The sequence below is a fragment of the Microdochium trichocladiopsis genome, assembly GCF_020744255.1.
Source record: "Microdochium trichocladiopsis strain MPI-CAGE-CH-0230 chromosome Unknown B0I36scaffold_1, whole genome shotgun sequence".
Lineage (NCBI taxonomy): Eukaryota > Fungi > Ascomycota > Sordariomycetes > Xylariales > Microdochiaceae > Microdochium > Microdochium trichocladiopsis.
The window spans coordinates 3,478,705-3,490,951 of NW_025763544.1; the positions used below are offsets into that span (position 1 = coordinate 3,478,705).

Here is a 12,247-nt window from a genome sequence, read left to right on the forward strand (position 1 = left end):
TTGCCCGTAGACTGCCTTGGTTTGCTGGAACGACAGCGGGCGGCAAGCTGCGGCTCAAGATGCCCCCCACGAGGAAAACAATTCGGGCTTGTTTATCTTCCGCAGTGTGACTAGGCTTATCCTGTATGGCGAGGAGGTGGAAATCTGCTGCCGCGCCTGCGGGACCATACAGGTATTTATCCTGTGAAGTTTGAGATGCATGGTAGCTGCACAACTCTCAGTTCACTCTTTGCTATCTTGCAGGGCAGTGCGCGATGGTGCGCAACTAAGGTCATGGAAGGACAAAGATATTGACTTTTCGAGTATCCCCAGAAGTCTACTTACCTAAGTACTTGGCGTAAGATAGCTGCGTGCTCTTCTTGAGTTGTTGCCTATCAAAGGAATGCAGCCATGTACATCAAACTTGGAAGGCTTCAGCAGCGCATGTCGTCCACTCCAGCAGGGGGAGAGGGTGGGCCCTCGCAGGTCCAGGAGTGGATCCTTGCAAACTTGGTGGACCCATGAGGTGCTGGGAGGTGCTGGGCAAGCACGGACCACTCTACGCGAGGCGCACCTGCCCACAATTCCACCACGCACAATTTTCGATAACCCCGGCGAACTTTTGGACTGCATCCCGCTCTCCCACTCTTCCCATCTCGACCAACCCCAACGACGACAAACGCCAAACTTGCAACTGGTGACCGCCTCCATCAGGTACGTCGGCCCGCAGTGTGCGCACAGATCAGACAGACGACCAGAATTGTACCTTTGTCCCAATAGTCGAAACGCAATCGCGGCCACTCGCCGTGGGACAAGGAAAAGTTTCGGGAATCTGGCGTCTGTATCTGTCCACGCACAAAGATCCCAAAGAACCGCTTTACTACCCGGATAGTCAGAGCTAACCCTTATCCTCTCTCCTCGCTCAGAATCTGCAGCCATGGGTATCTCTCGCGACTCTCGCCACAAGCGCTCCGCCTCCGGTGCCAAGCGCGCCTACTACCGTACGTCCTGAACAAATACATGCCAGCGGGCGATCCCGCAAGGCAAAATACACATACAAATGCTCGAGAATGAATGCCCGAAGCGACTTTCGACTCCTTCAACATGCCGAGCCGATGTTCTCTTGGAAATCTGAGAGTCATGGGTTTTGTGTGTGTCGCTGGTTCGAGGGTCGCTTCGCATTGATCGAAAGCCCGTATGGCCTTCATACTTTGTTATGAATCATACGTTCTGACCTCCTCAACAGGGAAGAAGCGCGCTTTCGAGGCTGGCCGTCAGGAGGCCAACACCCGTATCGGCCCCAAGCGCATCCACACCGTCCGCACTCGTGGTGGCAACCACAAGTACCGTGCCCTCCGTCTCGACTCTGGCAACTTCGCCTGGGCCTCTGAGGGTATCACCCGCAAGACCCGTGTCATCGTTGTCGCCTACCACCCGTCCAACAACGAGCTGGTCCGCACCAACACCCTGACCAAGTCCGCCGTCGTCCAGATCGATGCTGCTCCCTTCCGTCAGTGGTACGAGGCCCACTACGGCCAGCCCATTGGCCGCAGACGCCAGCAGAAGCAGGGCAAGGAGGAGGAGGTTGTCAAGAAGAGCAAGGCCGTCGAGAAGAAGCAGGCCGAGCGCTACCAGGCCCAGGGCAAGGTCGACCCCGTCCTCGAGAAGCAGTTCGAGGCTGGTCGTCTCTACGCCGTGATTGCCTCCAGACCCGGCCAGAGCGGTCGTGCTGACGGCTACATCCTCGAGGGTGAGGAGCTTGCTTTCTACCAGCGCAAGCTCCACAAGTAAGCGTCTCACATAAACGCGGACGTCGCCTACTTGCAGCTCGGGATGTTGTGGGGATGCATTCAGGGGGGGTTGAAACAAGTAAAAATCAAAGACCATTTCAGCACAAGAAGGGAGTTGAAAAATGTCGTGTGTGCTCATCATACCGCTACACAAAACGACGAGCTATGACTACGATGGTTTTACTGCACTGGGAACGATGTTTACGGAATTCTTTGCCTGCTCATTTCGGCATTGGGATATGGGATGGATCCTTTTTTATCTTTTTTTCCAGACAACGTGAGAGATGAAAGAAAAGAGGGTCAAATGTCATGATCAGAAATAAAAACTTTGATCACCACCAACCAAAATGAAGTAGAAGGATTTCTCTACCAATCTCGGGATGAATCAGCCGCATCTATGACGCTTCCTCAATTGTGAATGCTACATCATGGTCGAGTTGACTCTTCCTCCTCGGACCATCACGTCTGCAATGCGTACTTGGCGACACCGCCAGATCGGCCAATAACATTTCCTCAGGAACCTGGAGATAAAATCTTGTCCCGTTAAAGCACGCAAAGATTATTTCCAGTAGCGTGACTTTGAACCGGTCGTGGGACCATGTTGGACCAATCCATGTCACGCAATGTTCCATACTTGATGACGTTAAGAAGCGTGCTTTGGCCTTTATTACACCATATAGATCATCCGCTCCTTTACTGCCGGCCTTCACTCATTTCTCAAAAGCTTCTCTCGCCAAGGCACGGAATTGTAGCACTCCAGTAAGGCAAGTGCGAACCTGTCTTCTTTTGGTCGTTTGTGGTCACGGGCCTTGTGCCTCAAAACTAGGGTATCGCGTCTGCTGATGCATACAAGCAGGCCATATGATCTTAACTCCAGCTCCAAACAATTTAGTCAACTGCGGTGCAACCACCTGTCTATACCTGTCCAGGACCCGCTTAAAGATGCAATGATCAAGTTTGTCGTGGCTGCGTCACAGCATTAGTTTATACAAGAATGGCAACCGCCTCGCCCGGAGTCGGTGTAAGTGTCCTAAGACGGGCAAAAAGCGGAACCAGATCAAGCGAACTGGCGCCGAAGCTCTTGCCACTTCTTCTGCAGCGTTTCGTGCGAAGCGTTGATCTGGAAAATTGAGTTAGTAAAGGCCGCGTTCTTCAGTGTGCTGGGGGTGATGGCTGAGACGAACCTCGGCATATTGCATCTTGGTTTCCACGAGCCTCTCCTCAAGCTCAGCCATTTCTTTCTCGAGCTTCAAGTTCTCCTCGTGGACAGCTTGATTACGCTTCATGAGGTCTGCCCGCTCAGCTTGCCACGCTTGCTCGAGCTCCTCTGGCTGTTTCTCGATGACATTTCGCAGCTCCTTGACTTGTCCTGTGAGGCTCTCGTTGATGTCGGAGAGTTCCTCATTGCGTACTTTTGTCTGCACAAGATCAGTGGCCATGTCCGCAGCTTCACGGTCGCTTGCCTCGAGTCGCTCCTCCAGCTTGCGCATTCGGATCGCTTGGCTCAAGTTCGTGCTTCTCAACTGCTCGAGCTCCTGCTCTTTGTCCTTCTCGATCCGAGTCTTCTCCTCCCATTCGACTGTGTAAGCCTTGAGAAGTTCAGGAGTGATCTTGACCTCACACGCATCTAGGACGAGCTCGTCCGCCCGGTACACCTCCTTATCAATGCTGGAGGAGCTGCTGCCGAAGAATCCGTTCTCGAGGATGCTGCCAGCACTAGGCGCGTGGTCGATGTACACGTCAAAGATCTTGTCCTTGAGGAATGTCGTCAGCTGAGACATGTCAGACATGCTGAGCAGGTTCGTAGCGTTCTTCTGCATGAGGACCAGCCCAAATTTGAGGATCGCGGAAAGACCTTCCGAGAATATGAGATCGTAGATCCGCAGCACAAGCTGCAAAGGGAAGCGGTACGCAAAGAGCGTCAAGAACCACTGCGTGGCATAGAGATGAGGAGTGATACCACGCCGCCGGAGGTGGCAGTACAGCGCAGGCTCGAAATCCTCGAGAAGGCGCTCAAACTGGTAGAGGTGCATGTGCAGGCCAGGCATGTCCTCGACAAAGAGGTCACGAAGCTTGTACTGATTCATGAGCTTGACGAGGATACAGAATGCTTCTTCCTCGGGCATGTTAAAAAGCAGCGGCATTATCAGAAAGTTCATACCCTGCGCGTAGCCGACGGCCTCGTCGAAAAGAGCATACGCCTTGCATACGCCGAAAAGACCCTCCTGGAGTCCTGCGGCTACAGCATGCTTTGAGTAGCTCGTTCGGGTGCCCATATCGCGTTTGATGACCTTCTCCAGCTTCGACAGGGCAGCGGCATCCTCCTGTTGCTTCTTCTTGGTAGCGGCCTGGAGCTTGGCGACAGCCTCCGCTGATTCCGCTGAGGGAGCAGGCGATTTGGCGCCACTAGCGCCCGACACCTCAGAATGAACTGAAGAAGCAGAAGACGCCACTGTGTCTTTCTCGACGTTGAGAGTACCGTTGCTGGAGCCGCTAATAGACGTGCCGTTACTATTCCGGTCCTTCTTTTCGGCGCCTCTTGTTGAGAGCTCCTTGTATACGACTTCCAGCTCTTCGTTCTTGCTCTGAGCCAACACTTGCCATACGACTCCACGGATTACCGTTGGGATTCCTGTTGCAATTGCACGGTTGAGCTCCTCAGGACTCGTCCTAGCCACGGCAGCAGGGCCTTCATAGACAACTGATTGCCACAAGTCCCAATCAACCTGGGCATCGGCAAGAGAAGACGGCCCCGCAGTAATGCCGGAGACAGTGCCCGGGGCAAGTGAAGGATTCGGGCTGGGAGGGATCGGTGACTTCGGCCCGAGGCTAACGTCCAAGCCGCCCTCTGTCGGAGGTCCGCCAACATCAAGCGTGCCTGTCGAGCCCCGATTCGGTGCGAGACCGCCAGACGGATCCTCGTCGCCAACCGCCATAGAGATACCAGCCTCCTCGCGCATGCGTACCATCTTGAACCGGTCCCTGAGGCTATTGCGCTGACGAGGTGCATTGCTGCCACCATCGCCATTGTCTTCTTCTTCCAACTTACTCAGCATCATTTCCGGGTTGCTTGTGAGAGTTGTGATGGAGCTAGCAGTGTTCCTCCTGGGAGAAGACAACGCGGCGGTGGGCGGAGAGACAGCCGCATCCTTCGAGCTTGAGTTCCTGGACATCCAGGAGAACGGGCTTGTGAACTTTCGAGTGGGTGCAGCAGGCTGCGTGCCACCCGGGGCGGTTGGCAGACCTGCCGTGCCGGCAATCCCTGCTTTGGAAGCTGTGTCGTTAGCCGGAGGCGACCAAGGCATCGCCGGCAGAGAGCTTGCGATGTTGCTCAACGATAGCTTCTTCCTGGGCTGTTTCGCAGGCTGCGCGGCCTCTACTTCCGGAACTATGGGCATTGGCCGTCAGCAAGATTGTCCTCCAACAGCCAAAGGGGTTCGCTCCAAGTTTACTGGCAAGTAGCTTACCTGAGACTTGGCTGGGTGTCCGACTATCTGTCGGTGCCTGTGTTGTTGTCGTGGCCGTGTCTTCGAGATCGACGTTGTCCATGGTGGTCGCCGACAGTCGCTTGGACGACCGCTTAGTGTCCGTGACGGTTCCATTGTCCGAACGACCGTCAATATCTACACCTTCAAAGGACTTGTCGTCCTCATCCTCGTCCTCGTCCTCGTCGTCTCTGTCCTCGTCCTTTGGTCCGGATGCGGCCTCTGGCTTGTCCAAGGAGTCTGGTGTGTCGGCCCTTTCTTGGGTGCTCGTGGGCCTGGAAGCCTGTTCCTGGCGTGATGTCTTTGACGGGGTGCGGGTGCGACCAGTCAGTGACCTGACTGAGCTTGTGTCGACGGCATCCTCAAAGGTGTCCTACGGGATAAGTGATTGGTCAGTCAGTGAGCAATATGTAGTGCAACCGGCAAGCCGCAGCAGGGTGGAAGAGAGCAGTGTCTCTGAGGAGTGCCATACGGTGTCCTTGTCGTTGTCTGAGCCAGCAGGCGACGGGGGGCTCTGAGGCCGGCCGCCTGCATCTCGCAGCTCGTCCTGGAGTGACATGACTGCTTGATCTCGTGCGGTGTGCTTGGTGCTCTAAGGGCCGGGCAAGAGAAGTTGCTGGTGGACAAGTGGTCTGGAGAGGCAGGAGACGGTGAGAAGCCAAGGGGTTGTTGTGATCGTGGGCGAGGGAGGCCAAAGGGAGCGGCTCGAGTCGGGAAAGTAGCGGCGCCGGAGAAAGGGTGTCAAGGGCAGGCCATGAAGGCAGCGGAGACGGCTGGCAGGTAGGAGGCAACGGAGGAGCGACCGGTCAAACTTCTGGACCTGCAGGAGTGGCAAGGTGGTGGTGCGAGACGGCTGCAACGAGAGGGCGCTGTCGTGGTTGGGAGAAGGAGTGACTCTGAGGGGGTTGCGTGTTGTTTGGCAGGCGTGAGAGGGAGTGCGTGCAGCGGTATTCACAAAAATGCCCCAAAGGTTGGAGTGCAGTGCAGTGCAGTGTGGCAGCAGCTGGCTTGCTGGCGCATGATGGCGATTAGGGGATCGCTGGAGCAGGGGGTTCACTGGGAAATGGCGGGCACTAGACACGTCGCCCCGGCTAGGTTGAATAACGCTGTGGCATCCCCCGCGCAGGGGTGAGCCTGCCTGGGCTGGGCCGCCCAATCCTGTGCAGTAGCAGCGTCGTTACAGAACCCGTGCACGGCTGGTTGCCCAGGGACAAGGACATGTGCCGACTTTCCAATCTCGTTTCATCCCATCCATCCTTGGACTCGCCGGGTTTGGGCTTTCGTTTCCAGGACATGCCGCAAACAAAAGGTTTGGTGCTGCATATCCCCAGATGTTGACCTCGGGATAATATGTAGAATTACGCACATACGCTGTCATCTTGCCACATGTCCCCCAACCTTCTTAAGGTACTTGAAGAAGCCTTGCGGCCGCAACGTTCCAGTTGTTGCCCGCAAGCTGCAAACAGCCACGAGCGCGAGCCGCACACACTTGCCCCTTCTGCAGGCATGCCGCCCCAGCAACGGGCCAGCTTGCATCTTCCCACAGGCTCGGGAATCCCACAGATCACCATTGAGACCGACGGAACTCTCTGTCCCCAAACTCCAGACCAATGCCACTACCTTCACTGAGCGTGGCTCTCTTGCTCTTCACGTCATCCACCTCTCTTTACCCGCTTGCCTCTAAACCCCCTAGATACTTCTCAAAGTTTTGGTGGTCCTCCCCCAAGCATCGCACGCCAATGAGATTCCCCATGCTCATGACCTACCATACCTGCCTGCTCAACAACACTGCATGTGCTTGTTTGGCGCCCCCGCCCCCCCTGAAGCTAGCTCCGCAACAGGCAACACGCGCGCCTCCAGAGCGTCTGCCCTCGAATTCTCCTCACCCTAAGCCGCAGCTCCCAAAATAACCCGCCCCCTTCTGCAGTTTGGGTTGGACCAATCGGCACGCCGTCTCGACCCCTCCCCTGGCCCTGAAAGCCAACAAGCAAACCAGTGGAGTCCGGATCCCCCCAATGCGGCTCTAAACTCTCAAACATCCAACTACTCGTGGTAGATCAGATCATCTAAAGCAACCTCTCTCGCTCCACAGAACAGCGGATAGGGGAAAGGGAGAGAGAGGGAGAGGAGCAACCACCAGAAACGCACACCGCGCTCAGGTTTTTGAAATTGTTTGCTCTTAGGACAAAATTGCTGCACCCGGCCTGCTCCCTTTCCTGCTCACCCAGGGTACTGGGTCACCCAATTTTCTACATATTAGATGTACCCGCTCGGAGGGACCGGCCAGCTTGTAATATCGAAACGGCACGTGCCAGTGCACCTTGGCGTATTTGAGCAGCGGCCACAGCTTCCCTGCGTTCCAGCCAGGCTGTGTGGACCGGCACTCCGTCCTGTATCATCAGATCGGCTGAACGCAGAGGACCGATCCGGACTTCCGAGCTCAGCGGTCAGTTGTTAAGGAGTGCTCTCGACCCCAGGAACTCGCGAGGCAACCTGTCGATACACGTGTAGACATTCGAGACTTGGTGGCACAGCCATTAATCATATGTGCTTTGCCAGAACAAAGCAAGCTATGAGACACCCCATACCACAAATCATTTGAGGGGAAGGGCTTCCGGAATACAAGCCGTTCATAGTAAATCAACATCAAAAACAATCGCTGGGATGAATACTGCAAAGCGCCCGACCATATGACACGCCTAGTTACACAAGTGCTGCCACTCCGATATCCTGATACTTTTTCCAGAAGTGCATGACGCCATACCTCTGAGCACCGCGGCGTAGTTTCAAGCTCGGCCTGGTACCATACACCATCACGAGCCAATCTCTGAGGACCACACCCAACCATGCTTCCTCGTACCTAACCCCGGATCACAAGGAAATCGCGTACGAGTGAGGCCCATCCAGCCCAGCCATCAAGCTTATCTTGCACTGTCAACTGGTGGCAGGCCGCGGGCAAGGCCCTGACGTGCCATCTGGTCGCCATAGGCCTTGAGCTGTGCCACTGACGGCCAAGTCTTCTCGTCACGGGCATTGATGTCTCTATGCCAAACCTCAGGGCCGCCGGCTGCATTGGTAGTGATACTGCTGTTGAAGCCGGGGCCATCAATGGCACCATCAAGCCTGCGTCCTTGCCCACCCAAAAATGTGTCACTAGGCACGTTTTCGCCAGACGCAATTCGATCTCGAAGACCATCCCATTCATTCTGTTTATGCTCTAGCTTCTCACGAGCTTCTCGGAGCTGAAGATTGGCTTGATCAACTCGCTGAGTCATGTATTCTGCGAAGTTGGTCGGCAAGTACGGCGAATACGACATGCCTGCATGATATAGGCTGTTTTGAATCTTATTCCAGCGTGCTCGCTCCTTCTCCTCGTTGGCGATCCAGGTGTGCGAGTTGGTCCAGCTAGCTGGCTGCCGTGCTTCGTGGTGTTGGAGGGCTTGAGCGCTCGCATCATGGTGGGTGGACGTGGAGAGTCGGCTATGCTGTTGTCCTTGCCACTCCTCTCGCAGCTGGGCTATATTGCCAGTACCACCACGAAGATCTACTGTAAAGCCATGCGTGGCTCTGGACGCTGGTGTTCTCTCTGGAAGAGGCTTGTTACGAGAGGACTTTGGGGCAGCTGGGGAGTAACTCCTTGGTGGTCGACGAGCCATCTCCTCGAGAGAAACCAGGCCGCCAGGCCAGAGCTGGGCGATCAACTTGCTGTGAACGGTCGAAAGAGTCAAGTTGGTCCAGTTCCTGCAATGCGTATGATTATGCAGGAAAGGCTGAGGGTCGCGCGTGGGCGTACAGCCACCGTTCTCGCCTGCGGTGGAACGATAGTCGCTATCGATGTTCAGTTCGATGCTACGTCTCTCCTCGAGTATCCTGGCAGCGCTGTCGAGCGTTTTCTCCGGGGACTTCTTCAGGCCGTGTCTAACGACGCCCTCACGTGCTGCGGTCTCCACGGCTGCACGGAGTAGCTCGAGACGGTCACTATTGCCCTTGCTATCGGCACCGCAGGTTGGGTGACTGCCGCCGTTGCTGCGAAATTTGGTCTCGGACAAGTCTGAGAATTCCATCCTGGGCACGTCTCGGCGGAATATTCTGGTAGTGTCATCTTTGGAGATTGATGAAGCACAGATCTGCCCATGCTCGTCGCCGCCGTTGATGGCTTTGTCCAAAGCTTCGAGGAGACCGTTGCCGCCATGACTGTCTTGATTATGGTGACTGTCCAAATGACCTCCAGAAATTGGCTGGCTGTTCAAAAAGTGCATGCTCGCATTTTCCGGCAAGACGGAACTAGGGTTATGCGCGTGCCAGCTGTGGTCTGGCTTCGTCGGGATTCTGGGCTGTTGCACGGGTACCCCAGATGTTCCGGTGTTGAGCACGGGATGTGCCTGGCTCATGCTGACTTTTGAGTCGTTTGCCGGAGGCTGATGCTGTGTGGACGTCCCCAGACACGAAGCACTGCTTGTGGCACTGGCCACTGCTGGCGCTGTGGCAGGCACTGCAGGCGTCGCAGCTGCCGCCCGTTTGGCCACAGCCGCATATGCCAGAGGCTTCTGTCCAGCTTGGCCAGCTTGTTCCATGGCAGGCAACGATCTCTGGGTCGACTGACCATCTGGTACTGGTACTGAAGGCATCGTCAAGAATGTCGGGGCGGAAGCGTTGGTTTCTCGCGTGTGAACGCTTGTGTCTCGGCTGTCGTCGTCCGTCTTCTTGCCGTTGCTACTGCTATTGTTGCTGCTACTGTTGTTGTACATCTGACTCGACGCATAATCCACTCTGCGAAAAGTGATGCGTGAGTTGGGCGTGATGGGTCGTCTCATGGAGTAACTGGTGCTTGCGTAGTCGTGCTCCGCGATGATGGCGCTCTGGCGAGCTATCATCTCCGAGTACGACAAAGGAGCGCGGTTTGGGTGTGCCGCCATGATGGTGCAAGGTGCTGGTTTTGTTGTGGTCTGCTTGATGTCATGCCTGAGTCGTGCCTTCCTTCTGCCAGGGCGTCAGTTTGTGGTCGTTGTCGCCGTTGGGGTTCGCTGCTTGGCGGTCGATTTCCCCAGGTGGTTTGGCTTACAAGGTGATTGCACAGGGAGAATTGATTCTGCTCCTGTGACTTGGGAAGGTCTTTCGTCGTCGTGAAACCCCCGAGAAATGGCCCAAGGCAGTTCTGAAAGAAAGGCAAACAATTAAACCTCGGACAAGGTGAAGTTGAGACAGGTGTGATTCCGATAGCCACGAGAATGTAGTGCTGTCGATGTTCGTTCGGTCGATGCAAAAAATAAAACCTCCAAAGCGTGGCGTGCGGGTTCCGCTGACTTGATAGTCGTGATTGATGAATGCAGTGTGACCAGAATGTGGATCTTGAAGGGAGACTGCCCAGGATGAACACAACAAACGATTTGGGAGTGATTGTATGACCTTTGGAGGAGGGCCGAAAGGTCTTGATGTTAATTGGAGCTGTTGCTGGAGTAACAAAGACGTGGAAGCAACCATTGTCCGCATTCGTTGAAGGAGTAGCTACAACATTGCCGTGCACCGTCCAGCGATGAATGGCCTCTGATGGGTGCGTGAAGCACTGACCGAGAACGATCAAACCAACGAGCATTATGTTCATATACAAGCGTTCCAACATGCGACGGGTGCTCAGATGATGTTCTGATATGACGAGACCCTGTGCCCTCGCACACACGAGTACCGGACTTGTCATCTCGGCTGACGTATAATCACGAAGTCTTTCGCCTGGTGCGCACCTTGCTGTTGTTCGCTCGCCAGCATGACACGGCCGTCCGGTCCGTTGACCAGGACAAGATCTGGCTCGTCGTCGTCGTCGGTCGCAAGCCAGGACCCGCGCATGTAGTCCTGAGATGCTCTATGCCGGGATCCGGGTCCTTGCACCGGCAGCTCAACGTCGACAGGCCCTGCGGATGTTGCAGGAGTGTACGGTGCCTCCCTGTGCCCATGTAGCAACACGCGGAATGTCGGGATCGATTGCGCTATGATCGTGATGGCGGCCTCCGCAATCGTTGTAATGGTCATTTTGTCTTCGAGACCTGTCGTAGCGTCCTTGGTCAGTCATGCGGATTTCCTGATAGTAAACTAACATCGCGACTCCTACCACTCAAGTCATTCGTTCTTTGAGCATTGAGATAGATTGCTGGTCTGATGACCACCGTAAGGCCCGCTCTGGAAAACGGCATTGTGTTGTCAGTAAGGGGTGCGCCGGGAAGATCACCTCGACCCGGACAAAACCCACAACACTCCAAGACTCATCGCCACACAGATTCCCAGCTTCTCCGCCTTGCGAAGTTTGAGCTTCCATACGATCGACCACGGGAACAATGCAAGCACCATGTCAAGCACGCCGGATATGGCTGTTCAGAGCGGATCGGATCAGTAATCCAGAAGGCCATGATATCACGGGAGCCAGGCTCAACTCACTGATAGCAATACCTAAACCCGCGGAGCGGCTGGCAGCCGATATGCACTCGATAGGAAGCAGAGCCGGCGCTTCCTCCAGACCCTCGTCACAGTGGCGTGCCCAGCCGAGGACCGTGGCGATGGCGTATGCGACATTGAGGACGATGATGGCTGTCCAGAGAAAGATCTTGCTGCCTTTGCCACGCACGAGCCGTAGCAGGCTTATAGCAAATGCTGTCTTGCTCAGAGTCACGGCCACATGTGCGGTCGTCATGATGATATTGTAGAGTACCCGCAGATGCCATCTTATCGAAGTCGGGTCGCGACGACGGTGCAGAGCGGCGCTAGCTACAGCACAGCTAATAAGCAGGGCCACCTGTCACGACGGTTAGTTCCGTGCCAGGGTCAATGCTCGGGGCAGCGGCATGATGGTTTCGGGAGCTTGGGAGCAAGGCTGATCACGTACATTGGAAATGATGAGGATGTAATCGTCCCAACAAATCCGCCTAAGAGTCTTGCAATAGAGACGAAGGCCGAGGCACAGGGTCGCCAGTAGCGTACACGTCCAGATCGAAGCATAAACAGTTG

The 12,247-nt window shown here is 55.4% G+C and overlaps 4 protein-coding genes across 4 annotated transcripts; 1 reads left to right on the forward strand and 3 right to left on the reverse strand.

Moving 5' to 3' along the window:
• Positions 1-670: 670 nt before the first annotated feature.
• B0I36DRAFT_311231 (40S ribosomal protein S8-B) lies at positions 671-2,142 on the forward strand. The gene is made up of 2 exons (XM_046152346.1): positions 671-980; positions 1,226-2,142. Exons 1-2 carry the CDS (start codon positions 917-919, stop codon positions 1,768-1,770), a joined length of 609 nt encoding a protein of 202 aa, XP_046018731.1. The 5' UTR covers positions 671-916; the 3' UTR covers positions 1,771-2,142.
• A 471-nt stretch (positions 2,143-2,613) lies between these two features.
• Positions 2,614-5,904, reverse strand: B0I36DRAFT_13794 (rab-GTPase-TBC domain-containing protein). The gene is made up of 4 exons (XM_046148318.1): positions 5,727-5,904; positions 5,237-5,627; positions 2,954-5,157; positions 2,614-2,889 (listed from the first exon to the last, which is right to left on the reverse strand). The coding sequence occupies exons 1-4, from the start codon at positions 5,811-5,813 to the stop codon at positions 2,827-2,829; spliced, it is 2,745 nt and encodes a 914-aa protein (XP_046018732.1). The 5' UTR covers positions 5,814-5,904; the 3' UTR covers positions 2,614-2,826.
• Positions 5,905-7,782: 1,878 nt separating this feature from the next.
• B0I36DRAFT_311234 (uncharacterized protein) lies at positions 7,783-10,234 on the reverse strand. The gene has a single exon (XM_046152347.1). It carries the CDS (start codon positions 10,168-10,170, stop codon positions 8,176-8,178), a length of 1,995 nt encoding a protein of 664 aa, XP_046018733.1. The 5' UTR covers positions 10,171-10,234; the 3' UTR covers positions 7,783-8,175.
• Positions 10,235-11,209: 975 nt separating this feature from the next.
• On the reverse strand, positions 11,210-11,966 carry B0I36DRAFT_13841 (uncharacterized protein). The gene is made up of 2 exons (XM_046148329.1): positions 11,681-11,966; positions 11,210-11,613 (listed from the first exon to the last, which is right to left on the reverse strand). The coding sequence occupies exons 1-2, from the start codon at positions 11,931-11,933 to the stop codon at positions 11,471-11,473; spliced, it is 396 nt and encodes a 131-aa protein (XP_046018734.1). The 5' UTR covers positions 11,934-11,966; the 3' UTR covers positions 11,210-11,470.
• Between the last annotated feature and the right edge of the window lie 281 nt (positions 11,967-12,247).

Excerpts from the sequence above, each read along its gene's own strand:
- B0I36DRAFT_13841 (XM_046148329.1), bottom strand. The coding sequence starts at position 11,933 with ATGACGACCGCACATGTGGCCGTGACTCTGAGCAAGACAGCATTTGCT. Across the intron at positions 11,614-11,680 it reads GGGTTTAGGTATTGCTATCA|CCATATCCGGCGTGCTTGAC; the intron begins GTGAGTTGAGCC and ends CGCTCTGAACAG.
- B0I36DRAFT_311231 (XM_046152346.1), top strand. The coding sequence starts at position 917 with ATGGGTATCTCTCGCGACTCTCGCCACAAGCGCTCCGCCTCCGGTGCC. Across the intron at positions 981-1,225 it reads TGCCAAGCGCGCCTACTACC|GGAAGAAGCGCGCTTTCGAG; the intron begins GTACGTCCTGAA and ends CCTCCTCAACAG.
- B0I36DRAFT_311234 (XM_046152347.1), bottom strand. The coding sequence starts at position 10,170 with ATGGCGGCACACCCAAACCGCGCTCCTTTGTCGTACTCGGAGATGATA.
- B0I36DRAFT_13794 (XM_046148318.1), bottom strand. The coding sequence starts at position 5,813 with ATGTCACTCCAGGACGAGCTGCGAGATGCAGGCGGCCGGCCTCAGAGC. Across the intron at positions 5,628-5,726 it reads CAGACAACGACAAGGACACC|GACACCTTTGAGGATGCCGT; the intron begins GTATGGCACTCC and ends CTTATCCCGTAG. Across the intron at positions 2,890-2,953 it reads CCAAGATGCAATATGCCGAG|ATCAACGCTTCGCACGAAAC; the intron begins GTTCGTCTCAGC and ends TCAATTTTCCAG.